We start from the raw sequence: 15459 nt of genomic DNA, 5'->3' as shown, positions 1-15459 counted from the left end.
AAATTAATTGAAAGTGCAGCAATTTAAGAATATTTTCCCTATAATTGGTACCAAATGAACTGGGCTTCAGTGTTTCATTTGTGATAAGACAGATATTCAAAATAAGTTCCCCAAACAATGAAACTGATTAAGGTTTATGCGATAGAAAGCAGTAGCATCATGTAAACAAGGTTGGCTTTGTGACTGCGATTAAATCAAATTTAATAATTGTTGCAAAAGAAACAAATGAGAACAATGAGGGTGAGGAAGTCAAACACTGTTAACACAGTTATAAAAATCAATTTTATTCAAATGTTCACCAATACAAAAACAAATCGAGAGCATCTTCACAACTTCAAATCAGTTTTTTTTTTCCCCATTCTTAGCTCATTTTCCTATAGTGGTCATAACGTGTGTGCTTTTGCTGCTGCAGTGATGTCACCACCCAAATTATTCTAGAGACGCACTTCAAATGACAACTAGGTGTCTGAGGACAAGAACATGCCAACACGTTTATCAGGAATGTGATATGGAAAAATGAAGGAAACTCGTAACTTGACAGAAATAAGTTGGAGTTGAATCCAAAACCCTGAATAAATAATCCTGTAAAACAAAAAAAAAAAATCACATCCTTGTTGTAGTTATGCATACTGTTAACATCTATCCACTTAACCAACCCACATTCAACTGCAAGCCAGATTTCACATCTTAAATACTTGAAAGAAAAGTTCATGAAACTGGTACACTGGCTGCTTGTTGCAATCCTGCAGACTGACTCTTCCCGTAAAATGTGTGTTGGCATGTATACAAAGAAAAATATAGGACCAAGAGACCTTAACTGGCAACACAACAACGGTCCTCTGTGCCTGTCAGCAGCTTCTTCTAAGAATTATTTCATCATTGCCAAATAATGACACTGTATATACACAAAAGTACACCGATACAGTCAGCACCTGCAAACAGAGAGGGGAGGTGAAGGTAGCCTGAGTATGTTGAGGAAAAAAAGACAAGACCTGAAGTGTGCAAATGTGAGAATGAGCAGAATCTGCAGTTACAGTCTGTACTGGTATGAACAAGTCGCTTCGTTTCGGGTGACATAATTGCGCTACAGTATTATACACTATGTATGGAGGAGAAAAAAAAGTTGATCTTCATTCAGTGGTGTTTTTCCTTATTTCACCAGTCCAATCTTCTTAGCCTCTGTTTCATAAATGAGTAACCTCCACATTTTCACAATGAACACTTCAGCTTCTTCATCAAGAACCTGAGCAGGAGCGAAAAAAGAGAATTTAACAAGTGGTCTGCAAGTTAGATGAGAGAAACATTTGAATCTGTAAAGTCAAGTCCACAAGGGTCCTCGAACAGAGTTGCAGAGAGACTACCTGGGCTGTAGGATCTGCCTAGAAGATTACTCATAAATCATAATATAGAATGAAGGAATAATGATGGCAAAGCGCAGTTTTCATAGTTAAAATGAACATAAAATAAAAGCATTAAACAATGTGAGTGATTACTCACCATAGCAACATCATCCAAGATACTCTGTGGCATACTGTGAGCCATCACCTGAGAAAAAGATAGAACCATTTTATTTTCATCATTTCTCTTTCCCTCCAAGTCAGATGCAGGGCTTAAAGCAATGAAAATGTCTGTGCCTGAAATGCCCCAAAACAGCCCCACGCCTGAATTCCAGCACAGTGCCAGAACATTAATCCATGAAAAGTACTAAAAGTGCCATAGTAGTAAGGCAAAAAACGTCATAGTACAGTAAGGCATAAAAAGGCCATAGTATAGTAAGTCATAAAAACGTCATAGTACAGTAAGGCATAAAAAGTCATAAAAACGTCATAGTACAGTAAGGCATCAAAAGTCATAAAAACGTCATAGTATAGTAAGGCATAAAAAGTCATAAAAAGGCCATAGTATAATATGGCATAAAAAGGTCATAGTATAGTAAGGCATGAAAAGTAATAAAAACGTCATAGTATCGTGAGGCATAACAAGGTCATAGTACAGTAAGGCATCAAAAGTCATTAAACCATCATAGTATAATATGGCATAAAATGTCATAGTATAGTAAGGCATAAAAAGTCATAAAAAAAGGTCATAGTATAGTAAGGCATCAAAAGTCATAAAAACGTCATAGTATAGTAAGGCATAAAAAGTCATAAAAAGGTCATAGTATAGTAAGGCAAAAAAAGTCATAACAAGGTCATAGTACAGTAAGGCATAAAATGTCATAAAAAAGGTCATAGTATAGTAAGTCATCAAAAGTCATAAAAATCTCATAGTATAGTAAGGCATAAAAAGGTCATGGTATAGTAAGGCATAAAAAGGTCATAGTATAGTAAGGCATCAAAAGTCAAAAAAACGTCATAGTACAGTAAGGCATCAAAAGTCATTAAACCATCATAGTATAATATGGCATAAAATGTCATAGTATAGTAAGGCATAAAAAGTCATAAAAAAAGGTCATAGTATAGTAAGGCATCAAAAGTCATAAAAACGTCATAGTATAGTAAGGCATAAAAAGTCATAAAAAGGTCATAGTATAGTAAGGCAAAAAAAGTCATAAAAAGGCCATAGTATAGTAAGGCACAAAAAGTCATAAAAATCTCATAGTATAGTAAGGCATAAAAAGTCAAAAACGTCATAGTATAATATGGCATAAAACATCATAGTATAGTATGGCATCAAAAGTCATAAAAATGTCACAGTATAATATGGCATAAAATGTCATAGTATAGTAAGGCATGAAAAGTAATTAAACCGTCATAGTAATGTACAGCATGAAAAGTCATAAAAACATCTTGTATAGTAAGGCACGAAAAGTCATAAAAACGTCATAGTTTAGTAAGTCATAAAAAGTCATGAAAACATCATAGTATAATATGACATAAAACGTCATAGTATCGTAAGGCATAACAAGGTCATAGTACAGTAAGGCATAAAATGTCATAAAAAAGGTCATAGCATAGTAAGGCATCAAAAGTCATAAAAACGTCATAGTATAGTAAGGCATAAAAAGGTCATAGTATAGTAAGGCATCAAAAGTCAAAAAAACGTCATAGTACAGTAAGGCATGAAAAGTAATGGTACAGTAAGGCATCAAAAGTCATAAAAACGTCATAGTATAATATGGCATAAAACGTCATAGTATAGTAAGGCATGAAAAGTAACAAAAGTGTCATACTATAGTAAGGCATCAAAAGTCATAAAAATGTCATAGTATAATAAGGCACAAAAAGTCATAAAAATCTCATAGTATAGTAAGGCATAAAAAGTCAAAAAAGTCATAGTATAATATGGCATAGTATAGTAAGGCATCAAAAGTCATAAAAATGTCATAGTATAGTATGGCATCAAAAGTCATAAAAACATCATAGTATAATATGGCATAAAACTTCATACTATAGTAAGGCATCAAAAGTCATAAAAATGTCATTGTATAATATGGCATAAAACGTCATAGTATAGTAAGGCACAAAAAGTCATAAAAATCTCATAGTATAGTAAGGCATCAAAAGTCATAAAAACATCATAGTATAGTAAGGCATCAAAAGTCATAAAAACATCATAGTATAGTAAGGCATCAAAAGTCATAAAAACATCATAGTATAGTAAGGCATCAAAAGTCATAAAAACATCATAGTATAGTAAGGCATCAAAAGTCATAAAAACATCATAGTATAGTAAGGCATGAAAAGTAACAAAAGTGTCATACTATAGTAAGGCATCAAAAGTTATAAAAATGTCATAGTATAATATGGCATAAAATGTCATAGTATAGTAAGGCATCAAAAGTAATAAAAGTGTCATAGTACAGTCAGGCATAAAAAGTCATAAAAAAGGTCATAGTATAGTAAGGCACAAAAAGTCATAAAAATCTCATAGTACAGTAAGGCATAAAAAGTCATAAAACGTCATAGTATAGCAAGGCATCAAAAGTCATAAAAAGGTCATAGTATAATATGGCATAAAATGTCAGTATAGTAAGGAATCAAGTCATAAAAACATCATAGTATAGTAAGGCATAAAAAGGTCATAGTATAGTAAGGCATAAAAAGGTCATAGTATAGTAAGGCATAAAAAGGTCATAGTATAGTAAGGCATAAAAAGGTCATAGTATAAAAAGTAATAAAAGTGTCATAGTATACTAAGGCATGAAAAGTCAAACCGTCATAGTAGTGTACGGCACGAAAAGTCATAAAAACGTCATAGTTTAGTAAGTGACAAAAAGTCATAAAAACGTCATATGGCATAAAACGTCATACTATAGTAAGGCATCAAAAGTCATAAAAATGTCATTGTATAATATGGCATAAAATGTCATAGTATAGTAAGGCATCAAAAGTAATAAAAGTGTCATAGTACAGTCAGGCATAAAAAGTCATAAAAAAGGTCATAGTATAGTAAGGCACAAAAAGTCATAAAAATCTCATAGTACAGTAAGGCATAAAAAGTCATAAAACGTCATAGTATAGCAAGGCATCAAAAGTCATAAAAAGGTCATAGTATAATATGGCATAAAATGTCAGTATAGTAAGGAATCAAGTCATAAAAACATCATAGTATAGTAAGGCATAAAATGTCATAGTATAGTAAGACAAAAAGTCATAAAAAAATGCATAGTCAGGCATAAAAAGTCATAAAAAGGTCACAGTATAATATGGCATAAAAAGTCATAAAAAGGTCACAGTATAATATGGCATAAAAAGTCATAAAAACATCATAGTACAGTAAGGCATAGAAAGTCATAGTTTAGTAAGACATAGTCATAGTAGTGTACGGCACGAAAAGTCATAAAAACGTCATAGTGTAGTAAGTCACAAAAAGTCATCAAAAGGTCATAGTATAATATGGCATAAAACATCATAGTATAGTAAGGCATGACAAGTCATAAAAACATCAGTATAGTAAGGCATGAAAAGTAATAAAAATGTCGAGAGAGAGAGAGAGAGAGAGAGACAGACAGGTCTCACCTCTGGATTAAGAATAGCAGAAATGCATCATTCTAGAGGAATGTCTTAACGTATGGGAGAACTTTTATGTTGCAATAACAATCAGGAAATCTATTTTCTTAATTTTACAAAATAATATTTTCCATAGACATGTAATTATCCATTTTCGAATCTAACATGGGCCCACATTGGATTTCCGGCACAGTGCTGGGGAACTTTAAGCCATGCAGATGTATAAACATCACGGTCAATACCTTGGAGCAGACAAAGTCCACTAATGTTGGCTCTTCCTCTCCGATGTACTCAATGATCTTTTTATTGATCCAGGGGCGAACTCGTCTTTCCATTAACGTCTGCAGAAAGAGGTAAAAGCACAAGTTGTTTTATAAATGGCAGTTAGATACATTGCCATTTCTGAATAACTACTACTTTTTAATTCAGGCCAGCAAGAAAAATCGAGGAAAAACAAGAAGAGAGAAGTGAATATCTTTTTTTTTCTGTCTGAAGCTGCTCAGAGGTCACGAGCACAAAGTTTGTAAATATATTCAATGTGGTCTTTTATTAAAACACATCACCCATATCCTCCTCAAGGCCAATATTCTAAACCATAATATTCTTTAATTAACATGTCTGCTTAGAAAGAGATTAAAGAAAGATGAAATATATCACAATTCTCCTCTTTTCCTCACCGCATCAACCATAGACCAGTCCAGCGGGTAGGAGAACAGCTCAGGTTTTGCTGTAGGAATCTTTTCTATCAGGCTCTTGATGTGTTTGCGTTTCTCTTCGGCATTGGCTCCCTTTATGCTGGAGAGCCCGGCCCCGTCCACCCCGAGGCTCTTGTCGTCATCATAATCCAGCGGCACCAGTTTCCTCTTGCGGGGCTGTTCATCGGCCTCCTCGTCATCAAACTTGTCGAAGACGCTGTCCACAGGCAGCTTCTTCCTTTTACCTACATTGGGTTGACTGGGGCTTCCAGTGGCACCTGGAGAGGACAAGGAGTTTTAAATATACAATTTTCATTTACAAATTGTAAAGTTATTGGAATTTATGCAGTACTAATTACATGTGGCTTAGACTGCTGTGTGTAGTTAAATTACTTCACCCTCAAATACAGTTCCATCTCAAATCTGGTATCTGACAGAATCTGGGACTGTCATAATTCAGTTTTCTCTGCATTTGTTTCCCTCCATCTTACCTATCTACATCTTCTTCCGTTAGTGATTCCTACATTATCCAGACTAAATTTCAATGTCCACTGAGAATGGGGCTCTTTGTCCTCCATACATAAAAGTGTAGAGAGCAATCATAACAAAGGCCGCTTTGTAAGTTTTTCCAGTCAAATGAAAGTTCGTGTGGAGAGAGCAGAACTGTGTTGTGTGGTGGGTGGTTGTTAAAATGACAAAAATCCATTTAAGTGGATGTATCACACAAGCCACTAACAACAGAAAGTGTGCATTGTGATCTATGGAGGCTACTATCAGTGCAGAAATTTGTACTGTATCTATGGATCTTCAGGACTGAGGATTGTTGAACATTGTAACAAAATCTAGAAAGAGGCAACTTCCTTTAACCCAGACCAATACAATGACATTTAAAACAAAATGACTGTGTATTTAGAGGAAAATCTGTCAATATTACAGTAGTTTAACTTCATATCTTCCTGAAGCAGTGGTGCTCTTGCTTTATACAAATTAACCACTGAAATTGGCTGCAATCGACAATTATCTTCATTCTTATTTCCTTGATTAAACAATTAATCCTTTTGTCTATAGAAGGTCAGAAAAAAGTAAAAAATGCCTTCATCTTCAAACTGCTTGTTTTTCTACCAAAAGTTGAAGACCCAAAGACATTTTATTTATAATGATATAAAAAAGAGAAAAGCAGCAAATCTTCACATTTAAGAAGTTAGAGCAAGTGAATGTTTGGTATGTCAGAAAAATGGGTTAACATTTAACTAATACTTAAAATTGTTGCATAAAATAGATAAATAGTTTTAGTCCTCTCTGTAAACACTGGGACTCACCTAGTTTGAGGCTGAGGCCGATCTTTGGCCGGTGTTCCTCCTGAGGCAGGGCCTCTGGGGGCGAGTTCTCATGGGGGATGATGATGCCGCAAGGCGACTCGTCCCCAGGTGTGTTAGGGGACACATTGCCGCTGGCCGACGACACTGAGGGTGCTGCTGTAATGGGCCGCATCGTGGGCTTCAGGCACGGTTTTACATCAGGGTTATCTTCATCGTTGTCATAATCTTCCTCCTCACCCTCTTCCACCTCGTCATCTGAGTGGGCGGGCCGTGAGCGGGCCTCTGATCTGTCCTGTTCCCCTCGACGGTCCCGGTGGTCTCGTGAACCCCTGTGGCGCTCCCGTTCCTCCTCGGGCTCCGGCTCCTGGATGATGGGAGGTTGTCTCAGACGCTCCTCCTCTTCCTCCTCCATCTGGACCAATAAGAGGCAGATATGCAGAAAATAAACACCCAATTGCTGTGTTTTCAAGAAAAGAAGGTCAGCAGACAATGAAAGCTGGACACCCCTGATGTGCAGAGGTGCAGAGAGATTCAGATGATACAGTGACCTTCACAAAGACAATACACAGCATGCTCATCACTGCAGATATACAGGCAAACACACACATTATTATTATTATAGACAAGCATACCCTGCGTAGCTCTGCGTCTGGGTCTGGATGTCCCTCGTCTAGCAGCCTCTGTCTGATTTCCTCCAGCTCCTCCTTCTCTCTCTTCCTGTCACGCTCGTCCGCCTCCATCTCCTTCTCCCGGTCTCTGAGACGCTTCTGCAGTGCACTGCCCCTAGGGGTCACACCAAAAATAACAGGCTTCAGAACAATGGCCGTAGCTGCAGTATTGCATCTGCTAGAAAAAGTCAGATCTGGGTCACACAGCATCTGCTGCTGCATCTTACTATGTTTTTACATGTGTAGGTGCCACATGGCTGAGATTTTTCACATAGAGCAATTGAATAAATATATGATGTTTAGCAACATATGTTCTGTGTATGTTTGTCTAAAATTAACAGCACTTCTGGCACTGTCAGTTCATTAAATTATGTAAAAAATCACAGATCTGTAAACTCAAGCTTTTTAAAGGCCAAATGTCAGATTCAAAGCCTCTTTACAGAGGGAGGAATGCATTTATTTTTGACTGGCTATCTACTTGGCCTAAGTAAAGACAGTACAGCAGCATGTTTGTTTCAGTTGCTCACCTGTAGTACTTTGGGTCATCTCTGTCATCATCATAGTCTTCAAGAAACTCTTTTAGCCTTTTGCCCTCTTTCACCTGAAGACACACAGGCTCATGCTTAGCTTTTTCAGGATAAATATACTCAAATTTCTTTGTCTGACTATTGTATAAATGTATCTATGTGGATACATAACACCACATTAAAGTCTTCATGAAAACATTTAACATTTAATAGTGCTGTTTAATGGGGGAAAAAAACTGAACAGGCCTTGAAACAATAAAATATATCCTTCAATGACAATCATTTCAAATTTAAACTAAGATCGAATAGGCTCCATTCAAATACAGATTAACAAATTTTGCTAGGTTTAGGGTAAAACTGAGTAATATTCTGGATTGTTAAATGAAGATAATGTGTACACCAAGTGTTCAAAGTTAAGTAGGACACCTCTGTGAACATCACTGGTCATTCACCATCCTCTCACCATTTCTCGTCGGCGCTCATCTTCCCTCTCGGCCTCCTTGGCGTAATCCCGAGCCTTTTTCCTCTCCCTGAGCTCCCAGTTTTTTAGACGCTGTAGTAAATACAGTGTCACGTAAGCCACAGGCAAAGATACAAACACATCCCATAACGTCAAGCAAAGAGAGTTATACATGAGACGTAATTTTTAAAAATTGGACATCTTTATCCGCACACTTTCTGGGGTTCCCATTTCCATTCTTGAACCCAATAATTGTTATCCTTTGTATTTAGGATGTAGGAGCTATGATCCCACCACTGAGTGTCTTTCTCAAAGACACATTTCTTGTGATAAAATTGAACCTGTGACCGTGCAGTCATGCAGCAGTCTCCAACCCTTCGGGTCACCATTCTGCCTTCCCCTACCTCCTGATAGGCTGCTTCTTTGTCTCTGAGTTTTCTCTCCAGCTTCCTGCGTTCATACGCCTCCTCTTCATCCTCTTGGTCTCGCTTCTTTTCTCTGTCTCGGTCTCGACTCATCTCCCTGTAAAAACAAGTGTAGAAGTAAATTAGCACTGAATCTGATTTGGAACAATATACAATACCTGGCAAGTGTAAGTCTTAAGAAAAGAACCATCAGGGAAATGTCAATCAAGCATGGTGTGTATAGGCTCACGCGGTCCTGAGACAAGGTATAGTAAGTGAAAACACTGATGTGGGTGTGTATGGACGTTAATCACCAGGGAAAAGCTTTTATCCAACATACCAAGTAAAGCAAACTTAGGTTGTTGGTGAGTCTTAATATCTCATAAATTTTTACACTTGCAGACAGATAATCCATCACAGTCAACATTTACACAGCTCTACTGTGTTTGTATTTGAGACTTTTGACATGAAGGGTTTTCTCTCTACCTGGATCGGCTGCGGTCAGTGCTCCTGTCCCGGCTTCTGTCCCTCTCCCAGTCTCTGTCTCGCTCTCGTTCTCTGGTCCTGCGGTCCCGGTCTTTGTCTCTGTCTCTCTCCCGTTCTCGCTCCCTTTCCCTCTCCCGCTCCCTCTCTCGTTCCTTCTCCCTCTCGCGGTCCCGTCGCTCTCTTTCCCGCTCTCGCTCTTTTTCCCGCTCCCTCCTTTCCCGTTCAAACTCCAGCCGCTCCTTCTCCCTCTTGTCCTTCTCCTCTTCCAGTTTCTGCAGAGCAAAACACAGACAGGTTCAGTCGATGCCACATGTGGTCCAGTGAGTCAATTTGCTACTGTGCACAGATCAAGTGGTTTCCAGATTTTGAAGATAGACTAGGAAATTTCATACGGTAGCATGCCCTATACTAGTCAGTGCAAGGCTTTTAAGAGAGGCTGGAATCCTATAACTCAAACTGGGGAAAACCTGGAAGGATCAAAAGGCTCTCTCTCGCAGAGAGACAGCTTTTATCTAAAGCAATACAATCAAGTGTTTTGCTGCAAACTTGCATTATAAACTACAGATTAACAAGAGTGTAACTGGAAACCACTTAAATGGTCAAAAAGATCTGTGGAACATGTTCAACTTGAGGCATTCATAACGAGAAAAAGGCGCTGCAAAAGACAATGCTTTTTCTCTCCTTAAGAGTCCTCCTCTCAGAACAAGGAAAACAAAAACAGAAAACAGGCGTCAGTCTTTTGTTGAACTAGGTGTTTGTGACTTACAGGTGTTGAACTATGGACTCAGCCCTTCGCTGCCCCTACAAGCCTTTTAAGTTAGGCCTGGGAGGAAAGCAGGTCACACGGTATACAAGGGAAAAACGTTATGGGATTCTGTCTTGCTTAGGCATCATCATAATCATCATCATCAACAACAACAGCCTTTACTTCAATATCATTCAGTAAAGTGCTAAAATCAAGAAATGAACATAATGAACATCAGTTACATTTCTGCACAGATAAATGAAATTGTAGAAGCGGTCTTACCCCTGCAGAAGTCTTCAGCAGCTCCTCATGACTCATTACTCAGACTCACACACACGCACCACAACTTTGCCTTGATAGGCATTACACACAAGGCTTTGAGTGGATTTGGTAACATTTAAAGTTAAAAATGGCATCTGATACAGAACAAGAGTCCTGAACGGAATGAAATAAAACACTTCATTCACTTCAACACTTCAACATCAGAATGAACTCAGTTTAATGTAAATTTTATGTACCCTGAAGTTTAACAGTCATCTGAAACCACACGAAGTCAGCTGGTCTTCAGGAAGAAACACAGACACAACTAAAAGCCTTGGGTGTAATGTAACTCAACAGAAGGAAAGATGGAAGATGTTAGAAATAAATTTAAAACTTGTCTACCTCAGGTTAGGTGTTATTATTTATTACTTCTATGCCTTGACTTTAGTACAAATCTATTTAACTGATTTAATGGCAGGTGTAAAATTCAGCATCTGTTTTGGTTTATTTCACTTACCTCTGCACAGTGTCTACCTGGGCTCCTTAAATAAATACTTGTCCGACTGCACTGTTGTGAGCAAATAATGATTCTAACATAATTTTTCTATTAGAATCTAGCCGTTTATCAGGGTAGATTTTACTCACTGTTTGCAGTAATGTTTATTTTTTACAGCAGCTCTTTTAGTAGAATTATTATTATAATAGCGATTCTTAAAAGCAAGGGCAATCAATTGGAAAAATGAAAAAGTAGTGATATAACACTTCTAAATACTTTTCTGGCAATCTTCTCTTTCCCGTTTTGGGCTGAAACTTAAACCTGGATTTGGGACCTGGTTTCTGCAATTTCCATATTTTTCAAGTAGAATGATCTGTTTACTAGAGAATACAGTTCTGTCCTGTTTATTTAGGTATTAATGTGTGCATAAACTTACTGAACTATCTTACTAAAAAGAAAAATGTGGCAGTGTCAGATAGTGATGTAGAGCAAGAGATTGAATAGAAAAATCACACAACACATACAGAGAGCACGTACCTTGTCAGTCTTCAGATCAGCATGCTGCTGTGGACAGGGCGCCCCCCCACACTAGCATAATAAAGGCTACAGCCAAAGTCACTGCAGTGGTTATTGACAATAGTCCTTGTGCTTCAACATGAACACCATTAAGACAGACCATAATTCATAGAGGACTCGCACAGGTTCGCTGACTTTCCAGATTTTGGGGTAACAGACAATGCTGTCATGAATTAAGGATCAAAAGCAGGTAGGTACCTTTATAGTGTCAAATTGTTAAGCCCACACACCCAGGCCAACACACACTTACGCGCAGTGCAGTTGCCCCTATGCAAGTCCTCAAGAGGGGGACGCCCAGTATTTGTATATAGTAAATGAAGGCTGATACTTACATCCTATCCTCGCAACTTTTTCCAAAGCTCTGAGATTCATCTTGCTTTAGTCACCATATGATCACTATCATAATGGTGGGGTTTAATGAATAGATTAGCTTTTAAGTAACTTTACATCGTCTCCATGCATTTTTGTGTGATGAATGAAGAATGGATCTATAATGGTCAATAGATAGTCAATCTAGATAGTTTCACTACGGTGGTCACAGGTGTCAAATCAGGCCTTTGAAAGGTGACAAAAACTTTCTGTCTGCCTACTTGTGGTGTTTGAATACTGAACATGAAACATTTCATATAATATGGGGCAAATTAAGGTGTTTGGTGGTGTAAATTTTAAGGACTGCCAATTTGTAGCACAGTATGCATGTTACTGAGATCAATAAAAGCTTGGTAAATGTGTCAACTAAATGTTGCAAGCTCTAGGAGTGAACTATGTGAGCAGCTGCTGTCCAAAACCTGTAATGTCAACTACAATATCAAAGGAGCCACTTTACCTTGTGAGTGTCACGAAATTTACTGATCTCTCTGGAAATCAGGTCTCTCTTGTCCTCCTCCATATCAATTGTGTTAATGTCATCCTACGGGAAAAGGAAGGAAAAGTCAGTTTTCAGGTTGAAATAACGATGCTCAGTTTCAGGTTCTAAGAGAATAGAGGTACAAGTTGAAAGAGGGTTCATAAGGTTAGTATACCTCTTCTTTTTTCTCCTTTTTTCTCTTTCGACGCTGGGAGTCCTCATCCTGTGAAGGTGCATTGAGTTCAGCAGCATATTCCCTCATCAACCCATCGATAGCACCTTTAATTATCTGATCCTTCTTCTTGGTCTCCTCGTCTAGAACCTCTTCCTCGTCGTCCCCTCCATCTTCAGTCTTTTTATTCTGCCAGTACAAAAAACAATTCTTTTTACTATCTAATTTAGTCACTGAAATAGGTAAAAGGTACATGTACATTTGAATCACTTAACAAATGTATCAGAATGAGGTGTGGCCACGGATTAAGAAATCTGGAACGAGGCAGGTGCACGATTGACTCCTGAGGCAATGAATACAGGTATAGTGATTAAACTCGCAACCAGTAATTCGCAAAAACAGATTCATACCCCATTCACAGTCTTCTTCTTAGCCTTCCACTCGTCTAGCTGAGCTTTTGTCTTGGCATCCACCTTCACTAGGAGATTTTTGTCTCCAATCTGCAGGTCATGAAGCAGCCGCAGGGCTCGTAACGTAGACTCTGGCTCCTTGTACTCACAAAACCCAAAAGCTGCAGCAGATATTGACACAGGAATACATATTGAGGCAGGTTAAAATATGGTCATCTATGGTTTTGTAGGGTTATCAATTCAGATTAATTTATTTTGTCATTACTGATGATTGGTTTAAAATGAAAATGTCTTGTATTTTACAGCTAATAACCCAAGTTAGCCATGGATTATATGAATATTTTCTGACCTATAGATGCTTGATGTGTGTATTATGTATTACCTTGAAGCTTGCCAGAGGCTCCTTGAACCCTCTTCCAGCTCAGAACAATTCCGCATTTCTACAACATAAGTACAAAGGGAAAAGGAGTTCACAACTCAAGTAGAAGTGGATCTTTTTTTTTGGCTTAAAAAGAGGATAGCAGGATCAAATCTGTGTCATTTCAAAGAAATATTAGATGCACTTTTCATGCCCAGAATACAATGCTTTATGAATTACAAAACTATTCCATAGGACATATGCAATATTTGTGAATCTCTATCTGCCCCTTACCGCCAGAAGCTGTCTGATCAGCATATCTGAAGCTTTCTCTGATATGTTCCCCACAAAGACGGTGGTGGTGGGGCCACTGTTCTCATCGCTGTCTTTGACTCGCATGGCAACAGCTTCCTTCCTAGGAACTGCAGGCTTACTGACCACCGACACAGAAGGCACCATCACTGCAGGTGTGGGGGTCATGATGCCCATGTGAACTGGGATCATTGGAGTTCCTGCAACCACCAAGGGGAGAGCACATCAACTAGAGACAAAGCTGTCTGAAGTCAAATACTTTGCTGGAAGTTAAAATAATACAGATATAAGCCAACTACTTTCAGTCACTGCTGGTTACTTAAGAATCTGTTATACAACTATTAAACCATACACAATAACAATAACCCTACAAAAAAATACTATTTTCATCACTAAAGTAAAAAAAAGTGAACAAAGAATATCATACACATTTAAGGAGGAACAGGTAGGTGCTTACCTGAGGGGAAGCCAGCATACTGAGGGGGAATCCCAGGAGGGGGCAATAGCGGCCGGTTTAAATGAGGGGGGAAGGACATTCTCTGTGTGAATCGCACCGACCTGAGGGAAAAGTGGAACCCATCAGCAATCTATTAATGCCCAATATGCTAAAAATCACACTTCGGTTGAGTCCCCGAAGCAGTGTAACTTCCATATTAGAAATACGGTCAAAACTCATGCAAGTATTTGCTTATTTCGTTAAAAGGACACTGAGAAAAACATTGGTCAAACTAGCTTGGGCTAACGTTACAAACCAAGTATCGAATTGAGCCTTATATTATCCAGCTGTTCGTTTAGCGGGGTCACTACGCTCACTAACTTAATATCAAGCCCCATTGTTGATGTGTTACTATTTTATTTTATCGCAGTGCGTTCAGTTGTAGCTAAATATCTCATCCTCAAATCAAGTTACTAAAAAAACTAGCAGCTTAGTTAGCTAAAGCTAGCATTAAGCACGCTACCGTACCGGGCACAGCCAAATCAGGCTAAGTTAACGTTAGCTAACAGGCAAAACTTACTTTTGCGGAATAAATGAGTTCGGAATACATGTGAAAATATCCATGTATACATACCCCGAATCAGGTGGCGTATAAAAAGATGAAAACAGCTATCTGAAGGTTTTCAATAATGAAAATCTTTGTAACGTTCCGAATGTTGGGTTAGCACGCTGGCTAGTCACGGGCCTTCAAAAACATTGACGCAAGCGCTTTACGTACCAGATCACAAGCGCGCTTGTTTTGTCTGTCGGAACGTGGCCGCTGGACGGAGCTGAAAAATGTGGAAGGGCGTCTACTGGTACTAACTGGTACTACTCATATATTATTTAAAATAATAATAATAACCGCATTGGGTCATTAATATGCTGCTAAATAATTGTTCCTCCAAAATTTATAAAAATGTCAAGCTTGAGGTATTACTTCATTAGGAGCGGGTCGAGGCGTCAGAAACAGCTAATAAATAACAAACAGGTAAAAGAAAAAAATCTACCAAGAGTGCCAGCTGATTGCTCAGTTCCACTTATTGCCTGCTGATTAATTTATGATTGTTTAATTCATTTATATTGAGCTATCAGCTGAGTGCATATGTCTTTTTGGAGTTACTAGTGGATCTCCTAGTTTAATAATTGTATCCTCATGTCAAGGGCAGCAACATTATGGATTATTCTGACGATTATTTTGTCATTAATTGATTTTTTGTTTTGTCTATAAAAATTAAAATAAGAATTTAAAAAAAAATACCTACAACAGTTAATTCCCACAAACCATGGTATCAT

The 15459-nt window shown here is 38.0% G+C and overlaps 1 protein-coding gene across 1 annotated transcript; it reads right to left on the bottom strand.

The window, feature by feature from the left end:
* Positions 1–234: 234 nt before the first annotated feature.
* On the bottom strand, positions 235–14850 carry rbm25 (RNA binding motif protein 25). Its single transcript, XM_022764162.1, has 17 exons — positions 14759–14850; positions 14146–14246; positions 13671–13888; positions 13401–13458; positions 13019–13179; positions 12612–12797; positions 12416–12499; positions 9512–9783; positions 9026–9143; positions 8625–8714; positions 8162–8235; positions 7599–7749; positions 6967–7378; positions 5630–5925; positions 5195–5293; positions 1498–1545; positions 235–1243 (listed from the first exon to the last, which is right to left on the bottom strand). Exons 2-17 carry the CDS (start codon positions 14222–14224, stop codon positions 1151–1153), a joined length of 2439 nt encoding a protein of 812 aa, XP_022619883.1. The 5' UTR covers positions 14225–14246; positions 14759–14850; the 3' UTR covers positions 235–1150.
* Positions 14851–15459: the final 609 nt, after the last annotated feature.

The sequence above is a fragment of the Seriola dumerili genome, unplaced genomic scaffold (genome assembly GCF_002260705.1).
Source record: "Seriola dumerili isolate Sdu_G_001 unplaced genomic scaffold, Sdu_1.0 BDQW01000025.1, whole genome shotgun sequence".
NCBI classification, from domain to species: Eukaryota; Metazoa; Chordata; class Actinopteri; order Carangiformes; family Carangidae; genus Seriola; species Seriola dumerili.
This window is presented reverse-complemented; position numbering and strand designations above follow the sequence as displayed.

Excerpts from the sequence above, each read along its gene's own strand:
- rbm25 (XM_022764162.1), bottom strand. The coding sequence starts at position 14,224 with ATGTCCTTCCCCCCTCATTTAAACCGGCCGCTATTGCCCCCTCCTGGG. Across the intron at positions 13,180-13,400 it reads AGCCTCTGGCAAGCTTCAAG|CTTTTGGGTTTTGTGAGTAC; the intron begins GTAATACATAAT and ends TATCTGCTGCAG. Across the intron at positions 9,144-9,511 it reads ACTGACCGCAGCCGATCCAG|GGAGATGAGTCGAGACCGAG; the intron begins GTAGAGAGAAAA and ends TTGTTTTTACAG.